Source organism: Erinaceus europaeus, chromosome 2, assembly GCF_950295315.1.
Source record: "Erinaceus europaeus chromosome 2, mEriEur2.1, whole genome shotgun sequence".
Classification (NCBI taxonomy): domain Eukaryota; kingdom Metazoa; phylum Chordata; class Mammalia; order Eulipotyphla; family Erinaceidae; genus Erinaceus; species Erinaceus europaeus.
Window position 1 is genome coordinate 192460356 of NC_080163.1, and position 25939 is coordinate 192486294.

The following is a 25939-nucleotide window of genomic DNA, read 5'->3' on the forward strand; positions in this document are numbered from 1 at the left end:
ACATGCTAAGTTAAGGGTGTAAAAAAAAAGAAGAAGAAGAAGAAGAAGAAGAAGAAGAAGAAGAAGAAGAAAGAAAACCATTCTATATCTACTTGTGTTTTAAAAGTACTTGTATGCCACGTGTAGCTGCTTCACAAAAAGCTAAAAGAAATGATAAAGGGAAAAATGAGGCCATTACTTTTTTTTTCACATATCTCATTGGCAGGTTAACATGGCTCAATACATTGACTGCATATATTTATTTTAAATATATATTGTTCTGAATCGTGTAATAATTATCAGGAAAGCTTCAATCCATCTACCATACATCCACTAGCAACAATATCTAAGGTGATTCAGGAAATCACAGAAAGGTGAAACGAGAAGAGAGAGGTGGGGTGTGTGTGTGTGTTTTGTTTTTGCATCTGTTTTAAAAATAGGCTTTCTGAGGATGGTGGTAAAAGAATGTGGGTGGGAGACCATGCAGAACATAGTACATAGCATTTCAGGGTGAGAAAATGCCACACAGGGACTGGAGAAATAGACACCTGAGGAGCACAATGGTGACTGGGGCATTGCCTGACTAACTCCCTTTTCTTCCCTCCCTTCCTTCCTTCCTTCCTTCCTTCCTTCCTTCCTTCCTTCCTTTCTTCCTTTCCTCCCTCCCTCCCTCCCTCCTTCTTACCTTTCGCCCCTTCCTTTCTAACTGGAAAATTCTAACTTCTCCAGGGAGGAGATGTTATCCTGAAAAAAAAAAAAAAAGTCACAAAGCATCCAGTTTAGAATGCTTCAGAAAAAATGGAAAATGCTTTGCAGGCCTTTCCAGACTTTAAACAAACAAACAAACAAACAAACACCCAGTCACTGAGGAGGGGTGCCCCAACCCACAGCCAAAACCAAGAACTTTCGCACAAAAATCAGACTCTCCATCCACTGGGGAGCCTCCTGGAACTCTCCCCCAATAGCAAGGTGTGCTGAAGTAAAGTCGGAACAGACTAGCTTTGATCAGAAGTTGAAAGGATTTCACTACAGGGCCCCTGTGTCCAGACTAAGGCCCGAGTGGGGTAAAAACCCCTTGGGAATCTTTTAGAGGACATTCCGGTGGCCCCTGAAGGTTCTCCAAGTGGGACTTAGCCACCTGCTTCAAGGTCTTGGTTTTTCCTTTGCCGTCATTTTGCAAACTTCACTTTCTTCGCATATTACTTAGATCTTCCTGCTCCTCTGCCCCTACCCGCCCCAAAGAGAAAGAAAGAAGAAAAAAAAGACAAAATGGAAGCAAACAACTGGAACAAAGAAACAGGATGAAAAGAAGCAAAGAGATTTGAGAAAGCAACAGAAGACTCCTAATTCAGCGAACTCTGTGAGTGTATTCAAAAGTGATCAAACTCACAGATGATGAATTTTTCCAGTTCCACTTTGACCAAAAAGAGAGAGGACTTCAGATGGAAGCAAGTGAACCAATTCTCGCTTCCACGCACATCCAGTGACTTTCGCCCACACTGGGACCCTCTTACATTCTTAAATGGCAACAAAGTTCTCAGTGCTAGTTGCCAGTTTCAAACCAGCACCATACCTGGAAATTGGAGCCCCCCCACCCCCTTTATTTTTGTTAAACAAGCCCAAACAGTTGAACAGTAAGGAGTTTAAAAAAAAAAAAAAGGACATTTTTTTCTTACAAACTGTCATTCAGGGAACAGCAGGTTGTTTTTTGAAGTCTGTTGAGTCTTGGCATGAATGGAGAAACTGGATGAGGTGGGGCTGTCTCCTGGCCCCCTCCCCTGTCTGCCTGCAGTGACTTCAGCCTTGGAGGCCAATCCTCAGGGCTGGTGTGTAAACAGTGTGGAGGAAGGAGAGCTGATGACAAGGGGTTGAGTCACAAATGCAGCACGTGGAGAACCTTCACAGCCTCATGCACTCGGAAACATGCATGAAGACGAGGGGCACGGCCCTGGTGCCCGGAGAACAGAGACTGCAGAAGTGGCACTGCTGACGTTTAGCTGGAAGGATATGAGAAAAGGGGCAGGGTGGGTTGGGTGGGAGAGAAATCGTGTTATTTGACAGAAATACCTGCATGCGGCTTCGTCAGAGCCCTGGCTAGGCTCCGGGGGGTGGGGTGGTATAGCCTCACTGAAGTAAGAGACTGGACGGGCTCTGTGGGATGGCTTGGCTTGTGATCGTCAAAGATAAAGCACTCGGGGTGTCACACAGAGGCAACGCTGAAAGGGGAAATAGGTGTGAATTCTGTGTCGGTTTGTCTGTGTGGAGCTGAGCTGAGTGAGCTAAAGGGAAGAGGCCTGGACTCCATGCTTCAGCCTAAACATGCACCTGGAGTCTTCCTCGTTTACTAGCTCAATTAACAAGTGTTAACTGGCTCCATAGACTCAAAGTCCAATTTCACCTTTAGCTTCTGTCCTGTTCAAACCTAGAAGTCAAATTAGAAGGGACACATCATCTGCAGAAGTAAAGCTGGTATATATATATATATATATATATATATATATATATATATATATATATATATATTTAATTGGAGGTAATCTTTCTTTAGACCAACAAGTAGGGGGAGAGGTAGCAGACCTTAAAATCCCTGGCCAAGCCCAGGGGGATCTGGGAGGTAGTCGAAAGAAAGCATGAGGACCCAGGCAGGGCTTGAGTCCCAGCCAACTTTCAATTACCTTCCGGAATACCCACTTTGTGAGCTCTAACTTTCTGCTTGAGTTCCTTGTGTGGCCTGCCTGCCCTCGTGGTCAAATGGTGTGATAACCCAGTCAGGCAGAGCCAATTAACTGACATATTAACCTGAGCCAAAAGCAGGGATTTACAGCCTTGTGGAGAGTGGTTTAGATATCCAAGGCTGCAGAAGCTTGAGGCAGATGAAATGCTGGGGTCAGGAGCCAGTGCACGGGAGGCGAGCGGTCTCTTGGTTTTGATCCCTGGACCCACGCAACAGCCACGGCTGACGGACGCTCAAGTCCCCCTCCACCCCCCACTCTCCCAGATACACACACGCACACACAAAATCAAAATCAAAATCAAATCAAAGGGTTCAGATAATGGAGAGCTGTCTGCATGATCCAGACTTAATTGCATTTAAAGTGAGAGCTCCTTGGTATTCTACAAGACCACAGTTCGTATGAAGAGTCTTTCTCAGTGCTGAGTACCTTCAAAATGGCGGCTTCTGCTGTCAAATGGGACCAAAGGTTAGGCTTAAGAGCTCATGCAAAAATGCTTCCCGTGTTCAGAGGCCTTTGCTGGTTTTCACGGCATGAAAACACAAGGGGGGGAATCTCCTCAAAGGGAGGAGAAGCAGCCACGCGGCTTTTCAGTCAGGGGCTCCGGCGAGCCCGTAAGCGGAGCCGGGTGTTACTTACAAGACCCATATGTGAATGGTTTGCAGACCTTAGATGTTTTGCCACAAAGAGGTGCTTCCTGAGAAGTTTTCTTTCCCATTTGGAATACAGGATGGCCTATTAAGAGAAGCCCCACTTAAGCCACGTGGTGCAAAATGAACTTTTCTTACGTAGGCTCTATCCCACCACCACTCTGGGCCTCTGGCACTGTGTGCCTGTAGTGACTCCCTCTCGTCCTCAACTGGCAGTTTGTACCATCCTTTCTTTGCAATAAAAACCACGCTAAGCTAGAGCTCTTCATAATTACTGTATCCATTTTTATGTGTCTTTCCCTTAATTACACAGCTACTATTTTCAGAATTAATTTCCAGCCTCTGTGTTCTTATTGACTCCACTTTTTTTCTCTCTACCAAACCAACTGTGATATGTAATCATGAAGGCTACGGGGGTGGGGTGGGAATGGGGGCTCTCGGAAGACCACCCAGGAACATGTTCCAAGAAAGGGATTTACCACAGTTGCCAGTGGCAGATTCTAGTGAGTCGAGTGGCTGTTTGTATGAACTGATCTTCCCATGCCAATCTCCACTGGCCCCCCAAATATTACCAGGGGGTTTTGATGTGATGATTGGGATACGGCCCAGCAGTGGGGCCAAACTCCCGTGGAGTCTCACGCTCCCTTTTTGTTTCCACCTTCCCATGTCGCTGCTGAGGCCATTAGTCCCTTTACCGTCCCGAGCAGAGCCAGCCTGCCACACCTTCTGTCTTCTCTGCCTTATGGGGTGGTCTTGACACTGCTTTTCTTCATGATGTTTGAGCTTGGATTAGCTTCCCTCACTTGCTTGTGGGACCTTCCTTTGTCTACAAATTCTATGCATCACTTAAGGCCATCTTTTTAATTTTTTTAAAAAATATTTTATTAATTTTTATTTTTAATTATTCCAGAGCTCAGTTCTGGCTTATGGTGGTGCTGGGGACTGAACCTGGGACCTTTGGTGCCTCAGGCATGAAAGTCTCTTTGATTAACCACTGTGCTGTATCTCCAGCCCAAAGACCATCTTGTTAGGAATTCTATCTTGTAGACCAAGAGTACTGTCAAAGTGGAATAGAGTTTGCTACACTGGTCATTGAGTCCATTCTGCCATTTCTACCTTGAAACTGATAATTAAATTACATCATCATGTTTCTTTGTTTGTGTTAGTGATGTCTTGTTTTCTGAACTAGAACAAGCTCCTTGTTACCAGTATCTTTTACCTCATTTAATCTGGTAGGAGTTAAGCACCTAGGAGATGTGTAACAAGTATATGACTAGTTAAGGGCTGGCAGAGAGCAAACTTGACCTCTGAGCTAGACTAGTATGGACAGACACTGAAATATCTAACACTTTTTTTTTTTTTTGCCTCCAGGGTTATCGCTGGGTCTCGGTGCCTGCACTACAAATCTACTGTTCCTGGAGGCCACTTTTCCCACTTTTGTTGCCCTTGTTATAGCTATTGTTGTTATAGCTGTTGTTGGATAGGACAGAGAGAAATGGAGAGAGGAGGAAAGACAGAGGGGGAGAGAAAGACAGACTCCTGCAGACATGCTTCACCGCCTGTGAAGTGCCCCCCCCCCCGCAGGTGGGGAGCCGGGGACTCCAACAGGGATTCTTAAGCCAGTCCTTGCTCTTTTTGCCATGTGTACTTACCCCACTGTGCTACTGCCCGACCCCCACCTAACATGTTTCATATGCTGAATGTGATCAGTTCTCCTAGTATGCATAACTGAGTCTCCATGGGTCATCTGTGAAGCTCCTTTTTCAGAAACTGCTCTCTATTTCCATCCCCACATCCCCTCCCAGGACCCACTGTGATGATGAGGTCAGATGCAGATTGCTCTACCAAGGCGCGAACCTCCTGACTTTATCCTTAGAGAAACGGGCTCCACGGTTGTCTTCCAGCCGCTGTGTCACAGGGTCATCTACCTGCTGCTCTGTCATAGCCTCCAGACAGCTGGTCTGGCTGCTCTTTCCAGTGACTTCCTAGGCTCCCTGCTCACAGGGGCCTCTGTTCCCACCAGGGCCACTGAACACCAGGGTCACACTGTTCCCACAGGACAGACACCATTGCTGCTGACAAGGGGTGGCGGTGGGGGTGAGGGGAGAAGGGAGAGAGACCAGCCAGGGGCCCGTGGACGCAGAGGCCGACCGCGGGGGATATTTACTTGATGGGGACTGTGGGCGACCCCGAGCGATGGAAATGAACGTTCTGCCACTTCCCGTCACGGCGGTGCCACACGCGCGTCTCCTCGGACTGCATGGTCTTGGGCATCCCGCTGCCATCCATGTACTGTGTGAGCCGGATGTAGGCGATGCAGGCGGCGTCCTCGCCCACCAGGTGCACGTGGGGGTTCAGGATGATGGTGTGGATGGGCTTATTACTTTTGGATAAAGCTGGAAAGAGAAGGAAGGTCACACAGGAGTCAGACCTAGTCTCAACGTCGAGTAAACCAGAGCCAGTCCACACCGTGCTTGGGGCCAAGGCTTGGTGATGCTACTGATGCTCTTCCTGTGTACTGCGGGATTCTCATGTTCCTACATAACTGATCTCCATAGAAAACGTGAAATGATTAGTTCATGTTTTGTCAGCTCATTTTTACAGCTTCTGTCAGATGCCTCCTAGGGCTTAGATGGGATGTACCCAAAATGCCAAGGTCATTTTTTTTTCTATAGTCATTCTCCAAAGCCCACCCCAATTCTTCCAAGTCTGTCAATACTCATGTTGTATATTCCAAACATAAAAAATGTGTCTGATGTGAAATATTGGGCTGAGGTAAAAAAACTCTTGTGGGGAGAAGCCAGAGAATCTTTTCATCTGGGATAAACTCTAGTGGAATTTGGAAAAGGTATGTTAGGCAGTGAAGGAGTCACGTACCATTTTCAAAGTAGAACCGATGGAAGTCCATCCCTTCCACTAGGTTCCCCAAAGCTTCAGGCTCGAAAGCCGTTAGGCCAGGGTCACAGATTTTTCTGTTAGGAGAATAAAATAGCCAGTCAGTGAGTTAGTTAAAATGTTTTCCTGTTTCATGTATACTCATTCTTATATACATCAGTCAGTGGAGACGTCTCCAAATCTCCCAAGAATATGAGACTTCCAGTATTCTCCTTGGTAAGGTAGGCTGAGGAACAGTCAGCATTCTGTGGAAAACGCTGAGGGAACAAGATATTAACACGTGACTAGTGACAGCAGAGGGCAGCCCATGAGAAAACTATTCTGGGTATCTAAGGAACAGTCCTCAGGCTTGTCCAAATGTTCCTCCTTGCTCTTAGATTCATGACTTTTAAATGCACGCCACGTTGAAGGCACATGGTAAGTAAGCTCCATGCAGCTAACTCTGGTTCTGAAATGAAACACGTTTGGAATAACTCGTTGATCCTTTCTGCATGTCAAGCCTTTATAGTTTTATACTGATTTGAAGGCTGTTACCACATCCTATACTTTCTTGGTGATGTCACCAAGACATAACTGAGCTCGTTGTTTTGTTAAATTTTCAAAAACACGGGTTCCAGTGCACAAATTAGCTTTCCCTTTTTAGTCCTATAAATACAATTTGACACAGAAGTGCAGCACAGTCCACGTGCAGAGAAAGTCAGTGGGGCTTCCTTGGGAAAGTTAGCTATTTAACACAGAATTACCAGGGGCCAGGGAGGTGACTCAGTGGTAGAGCTTCATGTGTGTGAGGCTCCGGGTTGGATCCCAGCATTGCACACAAGACATAAGACAAGGGACAGCAGAGGAGGCAGAACAGAACTGATTTTCACAGGGCCTACTCCCTTCTTTACAAATCTACCTTTCTTTCTACATCTGTGTGTGTGCCTGTGTGGTAACAAGCTTAGGATATTAAGCTATGGAAAGCATTGACAATGCTGCTGCTGCTGCTGCTGCTGTGTGTGTGTGTGTGTGTGTGTGTGTGTATGTGTGTAAGGGGGGGGAGGAATGGGGAAGAGAGAGAGAGAGAGAACACACAGACATTGTCAGGGCCAGCTGACAGCTTTACCCACATACTCAGCCATGCAGATGGCTCTTCTGTGGAAGGTTCTATCAGGCCGTCCTGAACCCAACAGTACAAGGTCAGGACAGAATACAGGCCTCCACTGGCAAGGCCACTATTCAACTCATGCCATGTCTCAAGGAACTACCTTACAAAAACAGTCTAACCTATTGGAGAATATAGGAAATAGCCACTCCTGTATGGTTACCACCACCAGAAGCCAGAATCTTGAAAGACTGTCCTTTTTTTTTTTTCTTTCTTTCTTGTGAGAAAAAGCAAACCAAGAGTCATTTTTAAACACCTTCAACAAACTCCCTATGCCTTTTCACAGTCTTTATTGTTTGCTAACTTCTGATTAATATTATTTTAGACAGACAGTGTGTGAAAAGACCACAGCATCAAATTCTCCTTCAGTGCCGTGGAAACTGGGCTTGATCTTGGGTTATGTGCTCTTCCCCTGCTTTAAAGTGATCAGATGCAATCTCTCTCTCCCCACCACCCCCACTGCATTTAACTGTTTTGCTCAAGAGGTCCTCACTAGTAGGGTGTAAAAAGACAGTTCAGAGTAATTTCTAATTGTATCCAAATATCAAGAGTTGACCTAGTAATTCACAGACAAGTTACAATCTTAATTGCTATCTTAGCTTAGAGCATCTTCATCCAGAGCTCCTAGGATCTAGAGGTCTGCAGACTTTGAGCATTTGAATCCTCTCTTCAAATTCTCTTCAGAGATAAAGCACAAGAATGGGAAAGTGGCAAAATGAGGCAGAGCTGTTCTGGGACAGGGGTGGTGCTGGGTGCAGCCTCCCCACTGCCGGCTCTGACCCAGCACCTCAGGACTGAGGCTGGGGGTCTGGGGGCAAAGGGGAGCCTTCTTGAGCCCAAACACATCCATTCTGTGCCTGTGTCTTTGCTCACATGGACTGTGAGCATCTCAAGAGGAACTGTGTCTGTGCTTCTTTCTGCACTTGGTCCTGGAAGAAGTCTTCTATTTGAAATAAAATATGTGTGTTGCCACGGAGTGAACCCAGGACACCTTGTGTATATGTGACACCACCTTTGAGCTGCTTCCCAGTCTAACAGCTCGATATCGAAATTACATGTTTGAATGTTTGAGAGGGAAAGACACCAGGGCATGGCTCCACCATCCAGTACTCCCCCCACCCCCAGGTACTGGGGACTGAGTCCAAGGCCTCCAGCGGGGTAAGGAGCAGACTTTCCCCACTGGGTCATGTCCTGGCTGCCCAGGTATAAGCCTTATCTTCTCTGAGACCTTAAATCCATTTACTTCTCTCCTGACAACACCCAAGTCATTAATGCCATGGGATAAAGCTGCTGTTGACAAATCCTACCTGGGGTTGAACAGCCGTGAAGGTGTGCGGGGAAGAGCCCTCTATGTGAGAGCAGGGGGCTGGGGGTGGAGGATGACTCACGTGTAAGCTTCAAAGTCCCCACTGTTGATGGCTTCAATGAGCTGTTCAGTGACTTTGATGATCTCTTGCTTTCGTGCTAAAGGTAGAGAATGGAATGGTGTGATGAGAATAAAGGACAAATTATACAACACGTTAATGGTATTGCCACTTTTTGTAAATATGGTTCTCCTGCTATCCCCAAATAAGAGTGTGCCCATGGAACATGTTCCCAAACTGAAACGGCACAGCACAGGAGCAAGGACCACTGGCCGACATGAAAATCAGCTGGAGTGTTTCTATATCCCCAAACCATCTACCAAATAACACACAAGTCCTAGGAGGGCAGCCACAGACAGCGGCAAGATAAGCACGCAGTCTGCAGAAAGCAGTTTCTGGGAAGGAGGATCTGGGGGTGGGGGCTCTTGTTCTCTGGGGTGCACATAGCTGCTGCCAAAACAATACTGGTCACACAGTTGCTTTTTTGTTCTGAAAGCAGAAACCCTCTTTAGATTTCTTTTAGTTAATTGAGAACAGGTGGGAGTGAGGATTTTCCACAAAGGCCAAGTGGCATCGCTTGAACCTGGGGGGGGGGGGCACCTGTCACTTAAGACCCAGCCCTGGAGGACATATGGCGTGGCAGTGGGGAGGGCGTATCTTATGTGGGTGTCTAACTGACTACGTAATTTGTGTTTTCTGTCTACACCACAAAAAGGGAGCTCTTAGTAAAATAAACCCCGCAAGTTGCACAAGCAGCTGTGAATCCAGACTGCACACAGGCAGGGAATCAAAGGCTCCCTGGACATGGTCCATTCACCTCAACCCTAAACGCCATTCATCTCTGTCCTCGGTTGTTTTTAACGGAGGCTTTTCTCAAACCCCAGTGACTCTGCAAGTTCTTTCCTGATGGGATCTGCTTCTGGTGTTTCCCCCTGTGAGCTGCTCAGGGTGTCTCCAGCATCCATGTGACTACTCAGCCCATGCTCTCTCTTCACCACACCAGTAGTCGAGTTCCATCCAGTTACCAGTTGGCTTAACTTCTCTGCACCCCGTGGGAGAAGCACTGTGCCCCAGTCTTCCTGGGAGAGACAGGCTGCCTCTGTGGGCTGGAGGCAAAATGCTTCTCTGGTGCAGGGTGGCTGGCTACTTGTGACTCCGACAGTGCTATTCTGGAAACAATGGTGAGATTTCAGCTCACCTCAGGCAGTGAGGGATGTCTTGCTGCCCGAGAAAGCCCATCTGTGCTCTTTGCTGCCGGACAACTTTTTGCATGAGTCAGCTCTGCACGAAGCAGCCACCAACACGTCAGCGGAAGACAGTCCTGATTGATGGTACTTGCTGTGACGGCCTCACTTGAGACTGTTAAGATCTATAGGAGGCCTGTTTCTCAAATAGGACGGGCCTTTAAAGAGGTCTCCTCTCTTAATGTCAAGGAGGTGGAGATCACTTTGAAAGTCACTACCTGGGTGAGAACTAACACTGAGTTAGAGAAGTGTCTTTCGTTTACCTGAGGCAAACCAAGTGAGGGGGGTCTCCTAGCTTCCAACAGGCATCTCCAACATTCCTGTGGTCTCTAAGGGTGAAAAACCACACTGGACCCACCACCAGGACATCTGATAGAGGCAGGAGCAGGGAGGGACGTGGACTGAGAAGGAGCTCAGTTTCTAAGTCAGGCAAGTCCATGATTCGTGGCCTCGGTAGTGGGAACACTTGTCAGGAAAACAAAGATGCGTGTCAGCTGAGCCCATTGTGGAAAAGACAGAACACAGGCCCCTGGCAGGCACTCAGGAAAGATGACTCTAGACATCTGAGGACCCGGGCTGTCTCCTGGTAACGAGTTCTCACCCAGGGCAGAGGGAAGGTTCAGCCTGGTATGTGGCCCACATGCCTTAAAACATGGCAACTGGGACAAACGGGACCTAGTGTGGAAAAGAGACGTCAAGAAGGCCAGAGAATGCAGGAGCTCGGCTAAGGGGCTCAGCTGGCTGGCTCAAGACCCCTTTCTTCAGTCCCTCCAAGACTGTGTCCCCTCATCAGAGCCTGTCTTCTTCAAGGAAGTTCATCTACGCCGATGACATCTGCTGTGCTACTCAGGCATCCAAGTTCGACATCCTCGAGGAAACACTCACGAAAGACATGTCTCTGATATCTGATTACTGTAAAAAATGGCGACTAATCCCTAGCACTGCAAAAACGGTATCATCTGTTTTCCATCTACACCATGCCTCGGCCTCGTGTCAGCTTAATGTGTAGCTTGATGATACAAGAATCCGGCATGAAGCCCAGCCAGTCTATCTTGGCGTTACTCTCGATCGCACCCTGTCATTTCACGAACATCTCATAAAAACTGCAGCAAAGGTGGGTGCGAGGAATCACATCATTGCAAGACTGGCCAGCTCCTCATGGGGCGCGAGCGCTTCCACACTACGATCATCATCTCTGGCATTATGCTATTCCACTGCAGAATACTGTGCCCCAGTATGGTTCCGTAGCCCCCATGTCCACTTGGTCAATTCCAAATTATATTCCTCCATGAGTATAATTTCTGGAACCATCCGTTCCACCCCGGTTCCATGGCTGCCAGTTCTTAGCAACATCGCCCCGCCAGATATTCGTCGGGATGCGGCATCATCTAAGTTCATTTCCCACGTCTACGCTCGACCGGACCTGCCAATATACGCAGATATCTTCGCCCACCCTGTCCAACGCTTGACGTCTCGTCACCCAATCTGGTCCCCTATGCCTACACTGAACTTCTCTGTTCCAGACTCTTGGAAACAGAGTTGGCAGTCAGCTGAGGTAAAGAACAAACACCTCATCACAGACCCCTGCAAGCGTCAACCCGGCTTTGACCTAGCACGTTATGATTGGGCCCTCCTCAATCGCTATCGAACAGGCCACGGCCAATGCACCGCTATGTTCCATCGCTGGGGAGCCAGAGACGACCCGAACTGCCCCTGTGGCTACAGACAGACTATGACCCACACAGTCAACGACTGCCACCTCTCCAGATTCAAAGGAGGTCTCGAAACTTTACATCTGGCTCAACCTGACGCTGTTGACTGGCTATGGAAGAAGGGCAAACGCTAGAAGAAGAAAAGCCTGTCTCCTTCTTTTCTTAATCTCTCTCTCTCTCTCTGTGTGTCTGTGTGTGTGTCTTTCTCTCTAGACAGCAGGACAGACACTCACTGGCTCCCCAGGAGCTTGAGTGCTATGGCTGACTGGCTGGGCTGCAGTTGCCCCTCCTCTGGTTCTTGGGCGCAGAAAGGAGGGTGCTGTGGTCGCCAGCACTAGCCGGGGTTCTTGGGTGCCACGTCACAGAAGTGCAACTCGACTGTGCTGGCTTAGGTAGGGCTCCAGGGATCACAGGGAGGAAAGGAGGGAGGAAAGGAGGGAGGAAAGGAGCACCAGGGAGTCAGGGAAGCACATGATGGCTGACTCTGGAGAGGAAACCAGGAGACTGGGGATGAATCATTTGTGTCTCGCAGTTGCCTTGAGGCCGAGACGAATGCCACAGTGACGAATGCCACAGGGCAGGAGGTGGGCTGGCTACCAGCTCCACTGTTAGTGGTCATGGAAGGATGGGACCCCGCCACCGGGTGCCTATGTTCACTGGGAAGGGTCCCCCTCTCTTCTGTCCTTCCGTAAGTGCCAGCCTCCCTAAGGTCACCGGGCACATCCCAGGATGCCAGCAGCTTCTTCTGTCCCCAGCCTGCTCTTGGCTCACTGGGGACCTAGTACCCAGCTGCTTTATTTATAGAGGTGTCACGCCTGGAGCTACAGGGCCCAAAAGTAATTGCGGGGAATTTACAGGTGCCCAGGAGGAGGGGAGGCGGTCTCCTGCTATGCATGCAGGCTCTAGTTACTCCCATGCAGCTCTGCAAGAGAACCTTCCCATCACAAGCGACTGGGGGGCTCTTGCCTTGTTCTACAGAGATCTGGGAGTGCAAGCTAGGTACACGACTGGCACCAGCACTTTGGGCAAAAGAGCCCTGGGACCTGAGGGCAGATATGCAATCGGGTGTTGGAGAGGTTGCGACAGTTCTCAAGCAGATCATATCTGGTTGGCACAGGGGTCCTGGTAGCCAGGCAGACACGCCTCCGCTTTGCAAACATGTGAGGAGAGGACAGGCAGGGCCCTCAGAACGGCACAGAGCGTGACACATGCTCCCCCTCCACATACAAATAACCTATCACAGGACTGTGACCACCTTCCCACCTGCCACCTTATCACTCACTCACTCACTCACACACTCACTCACTCACTCAATGCACCAGAGCACTGCTCAGCTCTGATTTATGGTGGTGCTGGGGATTGAACCTGGGACTTTTGGTGCCACAGGCATGAGTTTTTTTGTTTGTTTGTTTTGGTTCTTCCCATCAGGCTTATTGCTGAGGCTCCGTGCTGGCCCTATGAATCTACTGTTGTTTTTTATATTTTTATTTAATAGGATAGAGAGAAGTTGTGAGGGGAGGGGAAGATAGGGAGAGAGACAGAGAGATACCTGCAGACCTGCTTCACCACTCATGAAGCAGCCCACACACACACAGGAAGGGAACTGGGGCTTGAACCCAGGTCCTTGCAGATGGTAATGTGTGCACTCAACCAGGTGAGCCACCGCCTGGCCCCCATCAAAGTCTTTCTGCAGAACCACTATGCTTTCTCCCTAGCCCCACCACCTTCTCACTTTCTGGCAGCCCCTTCCTCCCCATACACCATGTCCCCATGAGGCTGATCACACCAGTGCTTGTCCTTGCCTTCTGCATCCCAGCTGCCACCTTCTTTCTAGAATTTTCGTTCATCGGCTATGTGTCTCCACAGGCCCTGAACTGTGCCTGTGAACTCCCACCACCACATGCCACTGAATGCAACAGAATAGCGGAGTTTTAGGAGACAACCTTTCAAAGACTATCCAAGTGACAAATGGAAGCCCTCCAAACACTAAACAGCATGGCTACTTATGGACATGGAAAGAAAATGCGTCTTTCTTTATCCAACAAGGTCAAGTACTCCTTTCTCTTGCTGACTTCCTCATCTTGCTGATGGGACCACGGTTTCCTCCGCTCAACCTGGGGTTTCTTCTGGATTCTACTCTTCTCTCCTGGTAGCTAGCCACTCACATGCCTGGTCATTTCTCCTTAGAGGTTATGACAATGTTTCCCAGCCCCTCACTAGGATTTTTTTTAATGTGCCTTTTTTTTAAGTTTTGCTTTATCTGGTAGGACAGAGAAACTGAGAGGGAGAAGGGATACAGAGAGAAAAACAGAGAGACACCTGCAACATTCCTGCACTGCTCCTGAAGCATCCCGACAGCAGGTGGGGGCCTGGGGCTTGGCATGGTAATATGCTCACTTAGCCAGGTGCTCTCCAGCTCTTCAAGGTGATTTTAAAGGCTTGCTTATGTTCTGAGAGGGGATGGAGAAAGAGCTAGAAGAGCCTTGCCGTCATCTGTGGTGCTGAGACGTGAACCCAGAACCTTATGCATTATTCTGGCTCTGTATGGAAAGTTTTCAGATTTCCACAGCTGACCTGAATGGTTTCTGGGCTCCAGGTTCCTGTTTTGAAGCACTTTTTTTTTTTTTTTGCCTCCAGGGTTATTGCTGGGACTTGGTGTCTGCACTATGAATCCACTGCTCTTGGAAGCCATTTTTTTCTTTCTTTTTTTTTGTTGCCCTTATCATTATTGCTGCCGTTGTTGTTGCTGTCATTGTTGTTGGATAGGACAGAGGAAAATGGAGAGAGGAGGGGAAGACAGAGAGAGGGAGAGAAAGACAGACACCTGAAGACCTCCTTCATCGCTTGTGAAGTGATCCACCCTGCAGGTGGGGAACTGGGGCTGGAACCAGGATCCTTACGCAGGTCCTTGTGCTTGGCGCCTTGTGCACTTAACCTGCTGTGTTACCACCCGGCCCCCTCGAAGCACTTTCTAAACATCCTTCTTGCCCACCACAGCATTTCTGATGTTGGGTTTGGGTATATACCACCTGCATAGGTCGAGCAGAATTAGCCAGGCAAGTCTAGTCAAGGTTCAGACATCACTGTTTCAACTGAGGTGAGTGCAGAGATCCTAGTTACTCAGACTTGAGCTTGTCTGTGGTTTGGATTTTCAAATAGACTACAGAGCTGAGGTGACTTGGCCATGGACTTTATTCAGGAGCCTAGTTTGGCCTAAGACCCCTCACCCCCACCAGCCACCGGAAGTGAACCCAGGTAGAGAGACTGACCTTTAGGGCTGGTGAGAGAACTCACCAGGCAGGGAGTGTGCCTTGCCATGCACGTGATCCAGGCTTGAGCCCAGGCAACACGTGGAAGGTGCTATGGCACCAGAGGAAGCTCCCGTCTCTCTGTCAGAATTAAAAAGTGGCCCAGGCATGGTGAAATCCTGCCTGCAATGAGGATCTGGTTCTGCAAACAAAATGGCCTAAAATGTGCTACTTGTCAAAGTGTGACAGTGTTTTTGCCGCCTGTTGAAATTACTCAGTGAACTACTTCTACAAGTTAGTTTTCCATGATCAGATGATGCAAAATTGAAGCAGATGCTGAGGGTTTTTTTTTGCTTTTTTTGGGGGGGGGGGCAGTTGTCAGTGGTGGTGAAGGGCTAGATCACCTCGATTGATCGATTCCACTCATTTCCCTCTGTCAACATGGAGTTCTCAGGCCAGGAGATACGTCACCTGGTAGAATGTGTGCCTTATAGAAAGCCCTGGATTCGATCCCCAGCACCAAATGGAAGCATCCAGTGGCACCATGGGGAGCTCCACCAGTGGTGGAGTGGTGCTCTGGTGACTTTCTTTCTTTCCTGCTTTCATTTCTCTGGGACAGAGCGATGGGGTTTAGAGTTAATGGTATTTATATATTTTCCCCACATTTGGGAGCCATTCTCTGCTCTGATCCAGCTTTCTAGTCCTATCCTGAACTCTGACATAATCCTCCCAGACAATACTTTCAGCCTACATTTAGTAAAGTCACAGGCCCTTGGGAATATACCCAGAATAGGCCTACTAGCTATTTCCGAAATGGAGACCCCATATTTCATCTGTTATGCTCTTACCTCTAGGTTCCTGATTATTAAACAATTTGTTCTGCTTTCTATCTTAATGCTTTCCAGCCACCAAGTTGCAGATGCTACCATGATGCCAACCTGACTTTCTTGGGCAGACGACCTCACCAGTGTGTCCTAGAACCTCACCTCTCCAGATCCCTGCCCCACTAAGGAAAGATAGAAACAGGCTGGGGGTGTGGACCCACATGACAATGCCCATGTCCAGCAGAGAAGCAATTACAGAAGCCAGACCTCCCACCTTCTGCACCTCATAATGATCCTGGGTCCAGGCTCCCAGAGGAATAAAGAGTAGGGGAGCTTCCCATAGGGGGTGGGATGTGGAACTCTGGTGGGGGGTGTGTGTGGAACTGTGTCCCTCTTATCCAATGAACTTGTTGATTACTATTAAATCAGTTTAAAAAAAGGGATAGGAAAACTTCCAATGGATGGGAGGGGATATGGAATTATGGTTGTGAGAATTGTATGCAATTGTACCCCTCTTACACCACACTCTTTTCAATTATTCTTAAATAACTGGAAAAAAAAAACCAAAAGACAGAAAATTAAGGAGGAGAGGGAGACCACTGGGCCACACCGTCAAAATGCAAGGCCCTGGATTCATTTGTCCCCTGGTACCACCTACAAAGGATGTTGTTATTAATCTGATTCCTGCTCCACCTCTCACTCAGATAGGGAGCTGAGACTGGCTCAAGGGATCCAGCAGATGTGGAAGTCATGCCAGGGCTGGGGCTTGCTTTGGCCAAGCCACACCTGCTGTCCACTGTTCTCTCTCTTCCATGTGTCCTTCCAGCCCACCGTGCCTACTTTAGTATTTCAATATCATCAACTTAAGGCAAGCCATCTAGATGCCTTTGAACTCACTGTGGCAAGGTGGCCAGCTGCTTCCTGAGTGGTCCAGGGAAGTAATTAGTTCTTACACCCCCCCTTTCACATAACTGGGGTCCCTGTGGTTTTACTGTCTGTCTCCCTGCTGCTCTGTACAGAACTTGCTCTAGGGGCTAATTATCACAGGCAGACATATAAGAGAGGCTCATGCTCTGGCTAGGCTCATGGAAAAGGCACCTATCAACTCAGCTTCTGTTTGGAGCTTCCTATGCAATTAGCAGCTTGTTTCTTTCTTTCGTTTTAAAAATTACTTATTCTGCAGAAAAAGACATTGGGATGGAAGGAAAATGAGAGAGGGAAAGGGAGAGGGAGAGAGAGAGAGAGAGACCAAGACCGACCTGCAGCACCATTTCACCATTTGTGGGTCGCCCCCCCCCCCCCCGGGAGGTGGGGACCAGAGGCTTGAACCTGGCTCCTTGTGTACTGTAATGTGTGCATTCAACCTGGTGTGCCACCTCTGGTTCTCTACTGCTTATTTCTTAGTGCTTAGATTTTTTTCTTCTTTTTCTAGAATGATGTGTTAACAGTCAGAAGAGTGATTTCCATAGTTTTTGCACTTAAAAATCACCTCCCCCCCAAAAAAATCAAACTTACTCCTTGCCCTAAGTGTGGAACAACCATGGTAGGGACTGCCCCACTCTGAGTAGAGGCTGGGTCAACATACTCTGCCACTCGAGGAAGATGGGTCCTGAAATGAATGCAGCCTAGAAGGTTCCTAGCTGTGACCATGGAATGTGAGCTCAGACCTACAGGGATGCAGAGGTTACACAGGCTCCTGTGCTGAATGTGAGCCCCAGATCAGATTGATGGAGTTTACAATTAGCGGTATTTATATACTTTCTCCATATTTGGAAGCTACTATCTTCCCTGATCCAGCTTTATAGTCCTATTTCCAATTCTGACACCATCTCCCCAGAAAATAAAAGTCTTTAGCTCACCTATATGTTAGCTGTCAGACTCAGGCAAAAATCAGTAAAGTCATGGTCCCCTTGGAATATACCCAGAAGAGACCTACTAGGTATTTCCAAAATGGAGACCCCAAATCTCATCTGCTATGCTCTTACCTCTAGGGTACTGATTATTCAACAATTTGTTCTGCTTTCTATCTTAATGCTTTTTTAGCTACCAAGTTGCAGATGCTACCATGACACCAACCTGCTTTCCCTGGGCAGAGGATCTTATCCATGTGTCCTGGAACCCCACCTTCCCAGAGCCTTACCCCACTAGGGAAACATAGAAATAGGCTGGAAGTATGGATCCAACTGCAAATTCCCATGTCCAGTGGAGAAGTAATTACAGTAGCCACACCTCCCACCTTCTGCACCCCATCATGATCCTGGGTCCATACTCCCAGAGGGATAAAGAGTAGGGAATCTTCCAATGGAAGGGACGGGATGTGGAACTCTGGTGGTGGGAAATGTGTGGAATTGTACCTCTCTTGTCCAACAAACTTGTTGGTCATTATTAAATCAATAATATAAGAAAGCAAGAAAGAGATGGTCACTTCTATTGCAGAGATATAAAATTAAATAATTAAAAATTAAAAAAAAAATCAAGGTCCTTGTGCACTGTAATGTGAGCACTTAACTAGGTGTGCCACCGTCTGGCCCCGAGAACTATTTCTATAATCTGTAAAGCTGTACTCCTTAACAAAATTATATATATATATATATATATATATATATAGAGAGAGAGAGAGAGAGAGAGAGACAGAGAGGGAGAGAGAGACAGAGAGAACCAAAGCATCCTTTGTATTTGTAATGCAGGGCTTGAACTCAGGACATTATGCTTGCAAATTGTGTTCTGCATACTGCACACCTTCTAGGTCACAGCTCTGCTCCATACTTCACAGAAGTAGCTTACTTCTGTGGAAAAGAAGTCAGTCTATATGCTTGTGAATTCTCATCAGGGACAATAAGGTCTAGTCAATAGTGAGCCAGTTTTTCAAAAATGGCTGAATATAATTAGGGATAAAAGGATTGGTTTAATGGGGCTGTGGTGGCATACTAGGTTAAGTGCACATAGTAAGAGATAAAGGAACTTGTGCAAAGATCCTGGTTCAAGCTCCTGGGATCGCTTCACAAGTGGTGAAGCAGATCTGTAGGTGTCTATCTTTCTCTCCCTCTCTATGCCCCCACCTTTGTCAATTTTTCTCTGTCTCATCCTGTCCAATAAAAGTTGGTTTAAATGAAGGAAGACTGACTCATTAAGTTCTGTTATGCTGAATTGAAATCAAAATATGCCTTTGAACTCAAGGCTTGCGAAAGCTGGTAACGTAGAAGCCTCATAATACATTCATTGATTGCTACCAGGCACAAAACAGTCAGCAGGGTTCTTGGGTTGCTTTACAACTCACCACAAGCTCAAAGAGTGCTGTGAACTCAGGCCTGGTACCTGAGCTCCTGTGGCGAGGGCACCTGCTTTGTCACACACCTGACTTGGGCTCAGCTCAGCCCCCACTGCACTGAAGAAAGCTTTTGTGCTCTGCTGTCTTTCCCTCTCCCTCCCTCTCTTGAGACATTCTGCCCAGTGCGGTGAATTTCTGGCAGCGACAACAAAACACTGTCAACTGAGTGACCCAGGAAGTGGTACAGTGGGTGCAGCACTGAGCACTGGAACTTGAGGTCCTGAGTCTACTCTCCAGCACTGTTTACACCAGAGTGATGCCTTGGTTCTCTCTTTCACAAATCAATCAATCTTAATATACTGCGACTGCAGACACCCATTTCAAAAATATTAGCTGGCGATTAAAAAAAAAAGCCTGTTGTCTATACCTGGGAAGTTCATCTACTAATGTAGGCTGACTGAATTCTACCTCCGGGCCTTCACATCTACACAGTTATCTAAAATGACAGGCTTGAAATCAAACACAAAGTCCTGGGGCCTGTAAGACAGCTCTGTAAGGAAGGTGTCTGCCTTGCACAAGACACAGCTTCAAGCCCCAGCTACAGCACTAGCGATGTCTCTGTGCTGTGGTGTCTATCTCCCCCACAATCTAGAAAAGCTGACCTGAAGTGTTGTCACCATGAATGTTTGAGGCCCCTGTGTGCCAAAAGACCCAACACAGGGCCCTGAGGTTTACTGATGGATCCTTTCATTTCATAGTGAATCTCTGTGCTTCTGTATTTCATTCATGGGGAAGAATGGTGAGATACAATAGAATTCTGCTGAACAGCTCCAGTGGGTCAGACATGTAACAGGTTCTCCCTGGTGAATATGGCTACACCTTATTCTCAACACCTTATTCTCACTAGACTGAAGCATTCAACACTGTCACATGAAGCTAAGGAATATTGAAGAGTGGAATTAATATTAGGGAACAGATGGCCCAGGCTTGTAAGGAGCAGTTGGGCTTTTCAGTAGGGTTGGTATTCAGACCTTGTCTACTTAGTGCCAAGTTGGTGTGCTATACCCCACCCAGGAAAGAGGTCATGGGACTATTTATCATCATCATCTTCATCATCAAGTCGCTTCCAGGGTTCCTTCTGGGGCTCAGTGCCTACACAAGAAATGCACTACTCCCAGTGGCTTTTCTTTTTTTGGCTATAGACAGATGTTGAGAAGTAGGGGACAGGAAGAGAGACATCTGCAGTACTACTTCACCACTTGTAAAGCTACTCCTCTGCAGGTGGGGGCTTGAACCCAGTCCTTGCACATGGTAACATGTCCTCTCCTGGATGTGCCTCCACCTGGCCCTTCCAGGGCTTTGAGAATGTGCAGGCCCTGCATTTTCATCTCCTCAGTTGTGACCTGATGTGACTGAGCCTGCCGGCTCTCTCAGGAATGGTGTCCCTGAGGCACGTGTATCAGGAGGTGGGGATCAGCTGGTTGAGGGACTCATGGTGACAGCCTAGTGGAGGCAGCTGTTGGGAGAGGACAGTACACAGGCACAAGACCAAAGTGACACTCTGAAATCACTGTGGCTCACAGACTCTGGCCATGTTCTCTTGGAACGGGGTGGGGTGAGCAGAATTAAGGAGCTGCTGTCATGTTCAAAATTAGGCAGGAAAACAGCCTGGGCTTTCTCTGAAGCATTAACCTACAGGACTGGCCAGTTACATGGGTCTGAGCAGCGATGGACAGCAAGAGACGGGAGACACTGCAGCCAGGAACAAGGGCACTGGATGCCGCAGATAGATGAGCAGGACGCCAGCAGGAACACTTACTGAGGGTGTCAGAGGCTCTGCCATTTCAGAAGTATAGCAGTACCTTACACCCATGAAACAGTGTCACAGAGACCTTATACAGAGAAGGTAGGCCTGTGGTACATTAGATGACTGCAGATCAGAGAATTTACACACACACACACACACACACACACACACACACACACACACACACACACACACCTTTGAAGAAAACATAGTCCAAAAGTTTATGGAACATTCCAACCTGAATGTTGAAGAACAGTTTCTATTCTAATCAGGTGGGGTGAAGCCAAACACCCAGAGGCATTTACCTACTGTGCATGGTTCCCTCTGGGCTCTCAAGTACCCATATGGATATAAATGGCAGGATAAGGACAGTGGCAGACATTCCTTCTCCCCCATCCCCCACCCCCAAAACTTAATCAGCCTTCCTGCACTGTCATAGGAGAGACTGGCAAATTCTGCTAGACATTAGCCAGGGGAAAGAAGCTGTACTATGCACATCCAAAGAAGAGACTGGGAGTATGGACCGACCAGTCAGCACCCATGTTCAGCAGGGATGCAGTTACAGAAGCCAGACCTTCCACCTTCTGCAACCCACAATGACCCTGGGTCCATGCTCCCAGAGGGATAGAGAATGGGAAAGCTATCAGGGGAGGGGGTGGGATATGGAGATTGGGTGGCGGGAATTGCGTGGAATTGTACCCCCTCCTACCCTATGGTTTTGTTAATGTCTCCTTTCTTAAATAAATAAATAAGAAGTAATTACTGACTGCCTAGTTTACTAGATTTCCTAGAAGGAATCTTCTTTAATATGGAATAAGGTTCTAATGGAAAACAATGATTCGTTAGGGGAAATGCACAAACACATAGACTTTCAGTCAAGAGGGTGTTACGAGCCTAAGGAATCCTGCAGGGGAGAAAAAAAAACAGAAGCCTTTCTAGCTTCACTTTTACTTTTATGTTAGAGAAAGAAGGCAGAGAGGATGCAAGAAGGAGAGATAGGAAGGGGATGAACACAGCACTGAAGCTTCTTTCACTGTGGTAGGGGCCAGACTTGAATCTGGGTTATACACATGGCAAAGTGAGCTATTTTGCAGACCGGAAGTTTCTTGGCTTCAATGTGGTCTACCTGGAATCCAGCACATAGTAGGTGCCTGATGCTCTTTTTAGTAAAGATTAAATGTAGGGGACCGGTGTAGAGTGAAGCTTTGCCCATATGGAGCGATGCGTTTGACCCCTGGCACCCACAATAAAGAAAAAACAGTAATGAAGCCCATTCAAATGTTTCAGACAGAAGCCACCCTGGAAGGAATTACAAATGCTACCGGCATCTGGACATTTGTCTAACCGCTACATAGCTGTGCACTTCCCTAGGCTGAGCACTCAGAATGCACTGTTCCTTGTTTTCACATTTAGAAAATAAGAAGGAGCTTTCCCACATAGAACCATCTTGGCCTTAGTGGCAGAGGCAGCAGCTAAAAACCGGAAAAACTCGTATTCTACACATGCAAGCCCACAGATCCGTGGTTTCTTCAGAGTTCCTTCCACCAAGCTCCTTCATTCAGTGATGCCACCTCTGCTCTTTACACTTGTCTAGCTGCCATTTCAACATGTGGACCTGAAGCTACAAGAAACTGGCTTCTTTCTAGATTACAGAAGGCACATGGCTAAGATATATTTAAAAGATAAAGTAGAACTTGGGTCTACTTTAGACCCAAGTTATCCTGAGTAAATCAAAGGGATTCTAGCAGATATCCAGACTAGGGAAAAAAAAAAAAGACACCACTGATTTGTAAGAATCACTAAATGATGCAAGCATTTCATTTCACATATTTTCTAGAGATATTTATTTGTCGAAAACAATACACGTTTAGCAAGCTAGGTAGTATTTTACTAAACTACGTATTCTACTTACTAAACTACTTATTCTAATAGCTTTCAGAATTATGTACAATTCAGTCAATACAACACATAGCTGTGATGTAGCTTCAGTATAAAATGCATGATATTAAATAGTGAGTTTCTTATTTATTTATTTTCCCTTTTGTTGCTTTTGTTGTTTTTTTATTGTTGTTGTAGTTGTTGTTTTTATTGATGCCGTCATTGTTGGATAGTAGAGAGAAATCGAAAGAGGAGGGGAAGACAGAGAGGGGGAGAGAAAGATAAGACACCTGCAGACCTACTTCACTGCCTATGAAGCGACTCCCCTGCAGGTGGGGAGCCGGGGGCTTGAACCAGGATCCTTAAGTGGGTCCTTGCGCTTTGTGCCATGTGTGCTTAACCTGTTGCACTACCGCTGAATCCCAATAGTGATTTTCAATAATAAGTTAACTTTATATAGAGGCAGTACAGAAACATGAAATGTGATCCCTAATTCTTGCTGGAAGGTGCCCTCAGTACTAATTTTACAGTTTGCTTGTGCAATGATGACATTTTGGGTCTGAAAGATTAGTGTATCCCATGCTTCTCTCATTGTGCTAATATGCCCTCTGCTGGCAACATTGTACTCCTTTAACTGTGAGTGAAGTTCTTGTTTTGAATAGTTTATATGCGCATTGAGTTGGCCTCCAATAGGTCATCCTATACTGCTAGTTGCACCCCTACATCTAAGTGTCAAAGGCAGTGCTGGGAGGAGAGCTCAGTGCATTAGCTCATAGGCTCTGCATGCTTGAGGCCTCAGGATCTGTTCCCTGGCTCCCCCTATGCCAGAGCTGAGCAGTGATTTTGCTATCACTCATAAAATAATCCTTTTCTTAAAAAAAAAAAAAAGATAAAAATCCCTATTACCACATGCAAAGACATAAATTCAAGCCCTAGGCCCCCACCTGACCTGGCCTGTAAGGGAGACGCTTCATGAATGGTGAAGCAGGGAAGCATGCAGATATCTTTCTCTCTCCCTTCACCTCTCAATTTCTCTCTCTCCTATCAAGTGTAATATAATGAAAAGGAGAAAAATGTCCACCAGGAAAAGTAGATTTGTATTGCCAGCATCATACCCCAACAATGATACTGGTTGCAATAAAAAAATAAATAAAAAGAAAGAAAATTAACACTGTATTAAAAAGGACATTGTGGATCTGGAAGGTTGACATCTCAGGCTTGCCATCTCTGGATACAATCTGAAGCAGAAAGGCAGTGGCAGTGTGACGTGGCTTGGTGGCACTGTTTGTGTTGGCCTAGCTGAGGCCAGCAGAGGCGGTTATGAATAACAGGGCAAAGGATTCAGAGGAGAGGCATCAACAAGTGTAAGCAGAGTCCCAGAGGAGCCACTATAGTTTCCAGTATAGGGAATGGGGACACAGAACTCTGGTGGTGGGAACAGAGTGGAATTATACCCGTCTTATTTTATTTGTAAATCAATGTTAAATCACCAATAAAAATAGTAAAAAAAAATCAAGAAAAAAAAGACACTGTAATAAGCTATGGGCAATATACTCAATTGAGGACAGGTAGAACATTCTGCTATGGATTTTATTATCTAAATTTGGGAGCCTGGGAATCATGGTCACAGAGAAGTAACACAAATTGCAAAAAGTTAATTGGGGAGGTTCCAGGGTTGGGAACAAAAGTGTTGACTCTAGACTCTAATCTAGATGCTTAATCAAGAGTTAGAACCTGGTAGAAACTAGCTTACAAGGTATACTTTTAGCCAGCCTTCCTTTCTTCTTTCCTTCCTTCCTCCCATCCATCCCCAGTGCTTCACTGCTGTGGGAGAATTCTGTTTTTCAGACAGAGTGAAAGAGACCTCAGTACAGAATTTTCCTTCAACGTGGTCGGGGTTGGGCTTGAACATGGGCTGCACACACAACAATGCAGTGCACTGCTCTGCCAGCACCCAGAGAGTCATCTGGAATTTATTCAGCCACTCAGTGAAAACAAGCCTTTTTAAACTTTTTGAAACTGCATTCAGAGTTTAGCCACCTTGCTGAAAGCCATTTTTTATTTTAGTTTATTTTCTGAAAATCTGAACTGAGAAAATTCTACAGTCTAGAATGAGCCTATGTTCTTCTGATGAAAAGCGAGTAGAGAGTTTGTTGGTTTCTTTCATATGTTATGAGCTAGCGCTTTGTTTTAAGCTGGGGCTGCTGACAGTTCTGATCCTGTATTTTGCCAGCAAGGGAAATTTAAGATGGAAATCTAGCAGTAGACAGAGAATCAAGGAAAAAACAATGAGTACAAAGATGAACTAAAGGATTGTGAAAAAGGGAAATAGAACACGCAGCTATTGTACTTTGGTGGGAGGGAACTGCCTGCACAAGTCCTATAAGTTACTTATTCCAATTAAAAAAAAAATATATATATATATATACATATACATATATATGAAAGAGACAGAGAATTCAATGGCAGAGGAGGACCTAGTGGGGGTTGAATTGGTATGTGGAAAACTGGGAACTGTTATGCATGAACAAACTATTGTGTTTTGCTGTCAAGTGTAAACCACTAATCCCCTAAGAATGAAATTCAAAGGGGGGGGAGGGAGAGAGAGAGAGAACAAGAACCAGAGCATCAACATCAGTCTGGCATTATTGAACCTGGGATCTCATGCCTGAGAGTCTCATGCTGCATGGTGGGCGGAAGTGAGAGGCCAGAAGCAGGATGGGTGATGGAGGTGACAGGATGGCACACAGCAGCCCTCCCTTCCATGGGTGCTGGGAACTCTGGGCAAGAGCGGCAGGCAGACCACATGGAGGACCCCGTCAGGAGGAGGAACAGGCTGGCTCTGGGTAGAGGTGCTGGGCAGGCTAGGAGGTGCTGTGCCACCTCCTCGGCTGCCGGACCCCTATTTAAATATCACGTTTTTGTGGTCGGGGATATTATCTCAGTGGTAGAGCATGGAGATATGAGGCTCTGGGTTCTACAGCTGACACCATATATGAATTAAATCTTGCATTAGAAACCTGACAGAAGTTATTATACATGAGGCTACAGCTCTTCCAAGACACTTTCAAGCAGACAGAATGACATGTTGATGAGCAGGTCTCAGATAAAATATCCAGGTGCTTCTTGACTCGCTGATTCTCTGTAAGCAAGAAATGGCCTTTAAGAGCAGCGCTGGGTGAAGCCTGCAAGAG

The 25939-nt window shown here is 46.8% G+C and overlaps 1 protein-coding gene across 15 annotated transcripts in view; it reads right to left on the reverse strand.

Annotated features, from left to right (window-relative positions):
- Positions 1–87: 87 nt before the first annotated feature.
- Positions 88–25939, reverse strand: part of CAMK2D (calcium/calmodulin dependent protein kinase II delta) — a 268870-nt gene continuing 243018 nt past the window's right edge. For 12 of the 15 annotated variants that reach the window (XM_060186075.1, XM_060186077.1, XM_060186074.1 and 9 more), the window contains 5 exons: positions 8789–8864; positions 6239–6333; positions 5529–5757; positions 3379–3446; positions 88–1976 (listed from right to left, as the gene is read on the reverse strand). In XM_060186075.1, the coding sequence (XP_060042058.1) occupies positions 3380–3446; positions 5529–5757; positions 6239–6333; positions 8789–8864 (467 nt within the window). In that variant the 3' untranslated portion in view covers positions 88–1976; position 3379. Of the gene's footprint in view, positions 1977–3350; positions 3447–5524; positions 5758–6238; positions 6334–8788; positions 8865–25939 lie in introns of those variants that run through there. The other 3 variants (XM_016193974.2, XM_007536346.3, XM_060186080.1) reach the window with 3 other exon arrangements.